The 9,327-nt window shown below is 40.8% G+C and overlaps 1 protein-coding gene across 1 annotated transcript in view; it reads left to right on the top strand.

Moving 5' to 3' along the window:
* rxfp2l (relaxin family peptide receptor 2, like) overlaps positions 1-9,322 on the top strand; it is a 13,741-nt gene extending 4,419 nt beyond the window's left edge. Inside the window, exons 6-18 of the mRNA XM_062486326.1 lie at positions 573-644; positions 1,449-1,520; positions 1,843-1,914; positions 2,185-2,259; positions 2,434-2,505; positions 6,144-6,215; positions 6,312-6,383; positions 6,660-6,731; positions 6,828-6,899; positions 7,757-7,986; positions 8,115-8,525; positions 8,663-8,875; positions 8,960-9,322. Of these exons, the coding sequence (XP_062342310.1) occupies positions 573-644; positions 1,449-1,520; positions 1,843-1,914; positions 2,185-2,259; positions 2,434-2,505; positions 6,144-6,215; positions 6,312-6,383; positions 6,660-6,731; positions 6,828-6,899; positions 7,757-7,986; positions 8,115-8,525; positions 8,663-8,875; positions 8,960-9,153 (1,699 nt within the window). The 3' untranslated portion in view covers positions 9,154-9,322. The remainder of the gene's footprint in view (positions 1-572; positions 645-1,448; positions 1,521-1,842; positions 1,915-2,184; positions 2,260-2,433; positions 2,506-6,143; positions 6,216-6,311; positions 6,384-6,659; positions 6,732-6,827; positions 6,900-7,756; positions 7,987-8,114; positions 8,526-8,662; positions 8,876-8,959) is intronic.
* The last annotated feature ends 5 nt before the right edge of the window (positions 9,323-9,327 follow it).

The raw sequence follows: 9,327 nt of genomic DNA, 5'->3' as shown, positions 1-9,327 counted from the left end.
CTCAATACTTTGTTCTCTTGTACTGTGTGAATAAGAATAAACTCAAACCTCTGTTTAGAAAAATGCACGTGGCACCACGTGTCTATAATGTCTGACCAACTGTGGTCATTTGAATTGAATTGTTAGGAAAGGGCTTATGAAAGAAAATAATGGCATGCTTCTACCTGGACGCTGAGGGACTTTATGAAAAGGAACAGAGCAGTGAAGAATTTTTGACATTCAAGGTCAAAATAGAGTGTGAAAACTCTTTTTTGAAGCTTTTGTGAAACTTTTTGAAGCACAAATGATTTTCTCTTGATGTTCCTGGGTGTACTGTTTTCATGAACTTATCTGGGTGCTTACATGAGTGACACTTCTATTCAACTCGCTGTAGGATCTTACACAAATATATATTTATGGTTTGAGGTAGAAGATGCAATAATCAATCATGTGTCAAATGATGGTGTATACATGTCACCATCAAAAGACATTATCCATAGTTAACAGTAGCCCCTCACTTCTGCAAGATTGCACTTCACACAACTTGACTACCTGAATACCCAGAGATGATGTACTATGTTTTCACCTTCCAGACATCTGGAGAACAACAGGATCACGACCGTCTCCAGGCGAGCCTTCTCTGGGCTCTACTCTCTGAAGAGGCTGTAAGTCCCCCTCCTTCACCAGCAGCACAATCCCTTTTAAATTCCTTTGATCTTTTCCAGGGTGTTACATAGATTATTTTACAGATCCTTCATTTTTTATTGTCTGTGGTTTGTGGTGAACCTCGTACTGTAGACATGCCAGAGCCCAGTGGGTATGAATGTCTCTCTCCATTTAGCCAGAATAGACAGAACTTTGAAAGGCAGCCAGTGTCTGTCAATAAGGGACAATTCAGATAGCATCACCCTGGTCTGTAATTAAGCGAGAGAGAAAAAATCACACTTGAAAGCACCACCTCTATAAAGGTAGCGAGGTCAGTATTTATGAGGATAGGATGCTGTGGGTCTGTAGTCTTTAGAGTGACAGCTAACTCTAGGATGTTTGACAGAAAATCAACAAGCCCTACTTTTCACATCATACATCTTACAGAGCAATTCTCTGTAAGTGTGCAGTCGTAACCGAGGGACTCTTCAGTGAGAATGTGGAACAGACCACAGCAAACAGAAATATCTGCGCTTCCTACGAATGCACAGATAGTTGGCATGAGGAGAAGGTGGATGTGTTTCCATATTCGATGTTATCTGCTGTCGCAGAGTTGTCTCTTACCGAAAACAATACAGATATTAAGGATACTTATGGATATTGTCCCTGTAATATAGATTGTTTCGTACACTGCCAAAGTATATGCTGTAAATTGGCCAACATTAATATTTTAGTCATGCTTTTCATCGGTAAAGATATCTCATCAAAATGCTTTGATGTGTGCTTTTTTTCCCCCTCCTGTGCACCGGTCCTGCTGTGATAAGATTTCTCAGTCAGAATCGGATTACGACATTGAAAGCTGGCATTTTCAGGGACCTTTGGAACCTGGAGTGGCTGTAAGTGAAGTCATGGGGCAATGCCCCATAGTTGCTTTAAAGTCATCTTCGTACAAAACACCTCTGTTTACTCCATGACAACCCATAGTTGATTTACCTCATGGATGCTTCAGTCCCACGGCTACAAGGCATGAATGAACATAGTGGCTCAACGACACATATGTGTGAACACTTCTGCCAGTTACAGCTCAGTGTGGGAGGGATTACCACGGTTTATGCAGTAATGAAATGGGTCCTGAGTTTGCTCTCTCGGGGAACTGCATCCACTGAACGACAACACAGAGACTGTGGATTCATTTGTTTTAATTCTCTTTATTTTCAGGATTGTTGATGAAAATAGAATCACGTTGCTGAGACAGAAGTCCTTTGAGGGTCTCAAATCGTTATTTTTTGTGTGAGTAGAGTATTGGTGTGAGTACAGTATTGGTGTGGGTACAGTATTGGTGTGAGTACAGTATTGGTGTGGGTAGAGTATTGGTGTGGGTACAGTATTGGTGTGGGTAAAGTATTGGTGTGAGTACAGTATTGGTGTGGGTAAAGTATTGATGTGCGCTGTATGGTATGAGCTTCGCAGTTCACTCTCCCTCTGAATAATTGAAATACATCTTAACCAGCTTCCCTATTTGTTTGCGTGAATGTGTGAGTGCATGTGTGTTTGTTTCAGGTCATTTCTGAACAATTCACTTGAGTTCATCCCCAAGAAGTCTATATGCATGGAAATGCCCAGACTGAACTGGATGTGAGTGACAGTAGGCTACACCAACGCGGAGTATAGTGCTCTGTTCTAATTCACAAACTCTTCATGAAAATGACTTTTTATTGCAAAGATCAAACCTAATTGCAGCATCGCTCAGTAATTGATGTTTACAGCACCCAGGGTGACAAATGTCAAACACGTCCTTTTTATTTACAGGGAACTTGAGGGAAACAGGATTTCATCCATGAGGTCTTCAAGCTTTCAAGAGTGTACCTCTCTGACAGTACTGTGAGTTTGATGGGGAAATATTTCTGTCTCAGGAGACAATCTTAAACCTGTTTAGGGTTTTTGTGTTACAATTCAATCACACAGAAAGCCTTTTTTGTGGTGATGAATTAACGTTCAATACTAAGTCCCTTTAAGTATCTGTAATGGAATGAAGCAATTAACTTTCACATCTTCCCCAACGGGGAGTTGAATGTGGTTAAAGATGACTATTGTTTGGCTCTCCTAACTAACCAAGCCGTCTTCAACACTCGTAAGTGAAACTGAAGGTACAGCTGCCATGATGCTCGTGTCAGCACCTTAACCAGCTAGTGGTGTCTAATGAGATTCAGGTCAGAGTGAGCTTCCGAATCCTCTTTAAGTGGATTTGGCAGTTTCTGTAACTGCTGATTGCCCCTCAGTCGTCATATGATAGTGATAGCAATGAGGACTGTCAGAAAAAAAAGAAATTCAATCATATTGTGCGATGTGTGAGTTCTCTTAATTGAACTGTGGGGATGTGGGGTTGGGGCCCTGCATGCCTGGCCTGGCAGGAGCCTGCATGATAAGTATGGATTCCACATTGTGAATATCAGGCGGGTGAATTATTGAGGCGAAGCTCTGTTTCTTCAAAATGCTGAAAATGTATAGATTTGAATATCTTTTTTGTGATATCTTTATTCCTTGAGGTTTGTATCTGTTTTGATTTTTGTTTTCTTTCAGTTATTTGTTTTATTATATTATTTAAATCGAATAAATAAGGAAATAATTAATACAGAATGCATGTTGGCATGTATTGACTGAAATGAGGAAAACTGTTGAAGTTGGGTGTGCTCACGCCTTCGGCGAGCACAACCATTGTTCTCTCACGTATATATTATTATTGTTTATTTTCGCCCCCCTAAAACTCAGTCAATATTTGGCCTACATAGACAATCTAGGTGTCAAAAGTTACGTCTTGGTAGCGATTGAGTTGCTTCTATTGGGATTTACGTTCCGTTGCATGGTTTAGGCTCAAGTTAAATTTTTGTGGCGAAAAGTGAAGCTAACGGTGGCTAATTTGCTAGCCACAGTCACTGACGTTACTAACGTTACTATGTCACTAACGTCACGAAAACACGCGTGACTACCTGTAGCAGAACAGTCGTTTCGCATCTGTTAACTTGGGGGATAGCTAGGCTAACTATAGCTTTACTGCAAGGCAGCTGCAGAAACGCCACAGGTAAAGAGGCCAGGGTGATAACTATTTACTCATTTTACTTTGTGATGTGAAACACAATTGTGAAATGTAATGTACAATATTTGCTGATATTATTAAGGAAGTAGGCCCACATCTACTTTCGGAAACGGTAGTCTACTATTTCACTGAAGCATTAGTATCATGACATTAGCCTCTGTTGCCCGGGCAACACATACTACAGTGGTCTATGATGCATCTGTTTTCAATCGTTAAAATAAACATTCCTCACAAATACATTTTCGTTGTAGGATTTATTATGACATTACATTACAAGTAAACGATTTGTGGGTGAAATTATCATTACCCGTGGTTTCAAACCAGTGTTGCTCACTGCAACGCTGTAGCCTACGTGAGACACTACAAAAACATCGACACAGCTGTAGGAAGTCAAACGGCGACAGAACATGTTCGGCACTCCCCTTACTTAAACCAAAAGTCTATGTAACTACTAACCTCAACTTCATTGCCACAGCCTAAACTTTGTCAATCTGTTCATGAAAATAATTAATTTCAGCCTAAACCATACAACGGAACGTTGAATCCAATTCAACCAACGCAATCGCTACCAAGACGAACGAACACAGCAGTAGTCTAGTAATGTACCGTAGTAGTACAATTTACCGGGGAAGCTTCTCCACACAGGGCTATATCGCACTTGGCGTTGTTACTGACAATGGTCGCTACCAGTGAGCTTTTTATGGAAGCGATTTTCCACTAAATAAATGTCAAGCTTATTTACGTTTTTGAGGGCATATTTTCAGTTAGCAGATGGTACTGTTTGAATCGCGATTCCATCTTCTAATGCCGGTAACGTCGTAGAATAATCTTCAAAGGGGGTTCTTTATTCATGAATGAATGCAATATGAGTAGGCTAAATTCCTTAAAATATCACGAGAAGGGAAAAACTTAAAATGACGTTTAAGTCATAGAGATTAGGTAAATTTTTACACCGGTCTGCCAAATGTATTCGTTTTGATTCAACGATGAGGCTGCCTCTTGCAGGGGAAATGAGAAGACATCTATTTCATTCTACACTTCACTCTTATTTTCAGTTGTAAATGAGCAGCAAAAAAAATGCTTTTAAATCTATGTAATCTTTATAAATAATAAGTATGCATTTTTATATAAAATATACAGAAATATCAGTTGTAAAAATGTCATTCAAAAACGGACCCCTGTGCAACCGACGCAAGCAAGCACACCCTACAATTTCCCCAGAAATTGTACCCTCTCTAGTTCTTTTTATTCTTTTCCCACCCCTAAGGATCCCTCAATATTTGCGCTACATAGACAATGCCAGTGTCAAAAGGTTCGTGTTGTCTGCGATTGCGTTGCTTGTATTTTTATTTAGGTTCCTTGCACGGTTTAAGTTGAAATTTCTTTTTTAGTGGCGAAAGTGCCTTTTTTTGGGAATCAGTGCAAGCCTTCACCACGTCAGCACACGTTAGCAACGACGCATACATACGACGTGCATAGATGTAGTAAACCTGTTGCGCACAGTACTGGCAGCATCATACATTTAAGTAATTCAAGACTTGCATGTACAGTACAGTAAGTAATTTCACATTAAATAATGTATTTAAACTCAAGCTTGTGTCGCTGTCTTCAATGCCACAGCCTAAACTTGTTGTCAAAAGCGTTTTTCATTTCCGGCGCATTCAAACAATCCCCTTACTTTGGCTAGCAACAGCAGCTAGGCTAGCTTGCTCGTAGGACAATTTACCGAGGTCAGCTTCTCCACCGTGCAGGGCTTTAGTCTAAGATCAAATGGTCCTATTTGGCATTGTTATTGACAATGATCGCTTCCAGCAAACTTCTTTTGAATGAGCCATTTCCCCATAAATAAATGTCAATCGTATTTACGTTTTTTGGGGGCATATTTTCAGTTAGCAGATGGTACTGTTTCAATCGTGATTCCATCTAATACAGTACTGCCGGTGACAACGTTGTTACTTAGAATAGCTTGTTTCAAGGGGGTTCAGCTTGTTTTAAAGGTGGTTCTCAATGAATGAATGCAATATTATGAGTAGGCTAAATGCTTGAAAATATCACTACTGTAGAAGGGAAAAACTTAAGGTGACGTTTAAGTCATATAGGTTAGGTTCATTCCACATTTACATTTAGTCATTGATTTAGCAGACGCCCGTATCCAGAGCGAGTTACAGTAAGTACGGGGACATGCTACACTTTTTGTATTTTTAATTGTACATGAGCAGCAACAAATGTAGGCTATGCATGTAATCTATGCAATCTTCATAAATAATAAGTAATATCAGTTGTAAAATTTACAGTTAATCCCATCTGCAACCGATGCAAGCAAGCACACCCTACAATTTCCCCAGAAATTGTACCCTCTCTAGTTTACAATTGTTGTTGCATGAATACAAGTATGTAAGCGCCTAAAGTACAAGGTTTCTTGCAGGGCTCTAAGGGGAAACAGAATACAGGGCGTTGAGGAAGGAACATTTGATGAAATGCAAAGCTTAATAGACTTGTGAGTAAAATTTCCATTGAGTTCATGTAATTCCAGTCACCCCAATCTGTGCACATGCAGTGTGCAATGTATCTAAGGATTTTCTTTTCATTCCAGGGACTTATCTGTAAACAAAATTGAGGAGTTGTCCCCATCTCTATTCCGTAATCTTCACAACCTGAAGCAGTTGTGAGTACACATGCCAAAGCCATTTTGGGCACAATTGGAGGCTAATAGTAGAACACTTTCAGTTGTTGTCTCTGCTGTGTGATTTCTCAGGTTCTTCCCACAGTGAAATGGATCGAGTTTGAAAACAGACTGATAACATTGAGTCCAAGTGTTTATTGTTTGGTGTTTTGAATCCCTCTGTGATTTATACCACAGAGAACAAATGAGATGAGACAGAGCCAAGAATTAAATTAATCCAGATCAGATGCTTTGTAATGACCTTCTCTTGTTTTTCAGGAACATTTCAAACAACCCCCTGACTCACATTTACGACAATCAGTTTGACAGTTTTGTCAATTTGCAATCGCTGTAAGTAATTCCATGTCACAGTCCACCTAGAGACCTAGAAACTGTTACCGTGGAAGTGGAGAGATGCTCACTGCCTTCTCGTGTGATGCTTGTCAGGAGCATTGAGGATGTGGAGATACCCAATATCAGCATCCAGATGTTTCGATCTCTCAGCAACCTCTCACACATGTGAGTAGAGAGGCATGATTGGGCTTGCTCTCCTTTCAAACTACATAATCATAGGCCAGTTCTTTATGTAATTGCATATTGCAGTCCCATATGAAACATGCATTATTAAGTCATGTAAGTATCCATCTATGTGTACATATTTTGTGTGCAGCCCTGCTCATACTTTGAGGTCCACTGTGCTATAAATAAGATGTTAATTCCCCCAGCATTGCACGAGTAGCTCAACACAAAGACACATTTCTACATCACTACAACACAGTTCTGTCTGATCATTTCAGTCAGTTTCTCTGGAGAGCTAAATGTGTAGATACTGGCTTGGTGGCCAAAGCTTCTTATGCAAAACAAAGAAAGGCTTCATGAAAAGAATAGTGAGTAAACAAACAAGATGTTGTATGATTTGTTGCCAATGAACTATTTTGGCACCATGTATAAGATTTGTGGGCCTGTGATGCATTTATGATGCGGTGGAAGATGATGTTGATCATTAACTGTAACTTGATGACAAGTGAGCTCATGCTAGCCTCATTAGTGTGTTTTACCTCAGGTGGACAACAATAATAAGCCTAACTTAGTGTGTTCTGTAAGATTTTGTTTCAGCTAATTTGGAATACTTTCCTACACTGTAGATCAATGTCATCAAATATGGTGTTTGGGGGTCTTATCTTCCAAAAGTCAGATAATCTGTTTAGTTAATATCATACTTAATCTTGGAGTTTACCGAGACTCTTTAGGCCTCAATATTGATCCACAATCATTCCTGCTGTTGTCTAAAAGGTGTTCAGAGACAACATCCACCAAAAATGGGCCTTTGAGTCGTTTCTGAAATTGTTCATCTCATTTTGCATCCTTCACTTCAGATATTTTAAGAGGTTTGAATACTGCGGCTACTCTCCGAACGTGCGGAGTTGTAAGCCGAACACCAATGGGATTTCCTCGTTTGAAAACCTGCTAGCCAACATCATCCTGCGTGTGTTCGTGTGGGTCGTGGCATCTGTCATCTGCTTCGGAAACGTGTTTGTCATCTGCCTGAGGTCCTGCGTTGCATCTGAGAACCAGCACCATACCATGGCCATCATATCGCTGTGCTGTGAGTAATAAAAAAAGAAAGTATTTTCCAAAAAACAAACAAAAAAACACAGATTTCGAAGTAAACAAAACCAGCACCACACACAAACCTGCACTTCTCGGATATTCTTATCAAATCGGATATTCTAGGTGCCGACTGCTTGATGGGAGTCTACCTGTTCTTCATCGGTGCATTCGACATCAAGTACTGTGGAGAATACAACAGACATGCACAGCTTTGGATGGAGAGCCTGCAGTGCCAGCTGATTGGCTGCCTAGCCATGCTGTCCACCGAGGTGTCAGTCATGCTGTTGACCTACATGACTCTGGAGAAGTATCTGTGCATCGTGTTCCCTTTCCACAACTACAGAGCCGGCCGCAAACAGACCCTGTTCTACTTGATCTTCATCTGGGTCCTTGGCTTCATGATTGCCGTGATCCCCTTCTGGGACAAGCAGACCTTTGGGAATTACTACGGCAGGAATGGAGTTTGTTTTCCACTTCATTCAGACGACATGGAGAAGCCTGGAGCCCGTTGCTACTCGACAGGAATATTTCTAGGTGAGAGGTACATTAGACTCCTAAGGGTGGTTTTGAAGAACGTCAACAGGATCAGACGCTGTCGGCCCACATACTAAGTCTTGTTATATCCCTGTGTTGAACTGTATAATGTATACTACATCTTTCTGTATTTTCAGGATTGAACCTCTTTGCCTTCATCATGATCGTGTTCTCCTACACCAGCATGTTTTATTCAGTGCGGAAAACAGCCAGCACAGCTCGCCAAAGCGTCTTAAACCAGGAAGTGTCCATAGCAAAGAGGTTCTTTTTCATCGTTTTCACAGACGCAATGTGTTGGATACCTATATTCATCCTCAAAATCCTATCTTTGCAAAGAGTGGAGATCACAGGTACTGTCAGAAGCTTTTGGTTACTCGATGACCTATTCAATCAATGTGCTCATGTCTGATGGTTTTCAACTGATTCCATTTCAGGAACCATCATTCTGTGGGTGGTGATCTTCATCCTTCCCATCAACAGTGCCCTGAACCCCATCCTCTACACCATCACCACCAGCTCCTTCCAGGAGAGACTCCAGCTGTGTCTGAAGATGAGGTGTAGGGAGGTTGGAGCGCGGGGCGCCTCCCAGCACGGCTCGGATATCTTCCATCCGCCCAGCGCTCTGTAAACGCCCGCTTGAAAGAACACCATGAATGTCACTGCTGTCATCACTCTCCATCTATGAGAAAATACCACCTGCCCGTGAATTTGGTGTAAAGACACATGTAAACGCAGATTCAACTCCTATTTTGTTATACATTGTTGAAAGATTCCATATATCGTCTACAACGGTGAAATAAAC

Source organism: Osmerus eperlanus, chromosome 19, assembly GCF_963692335.1.
Source record: "Osmerus eperlanus chromosome 19, fOsmEpe2.1, whole genome shotgun sequence".
NCBI lineage: Eukaryota > Metazoa > Chordata > Actinopteri > Osmeriformes > Osmeridae > Osmerus > Osmerus eperlanus.
Note: the sequence above shows the minus strand (reverse complement) of the source record. Positions and strands in the feature narration are given on the sequence as shown.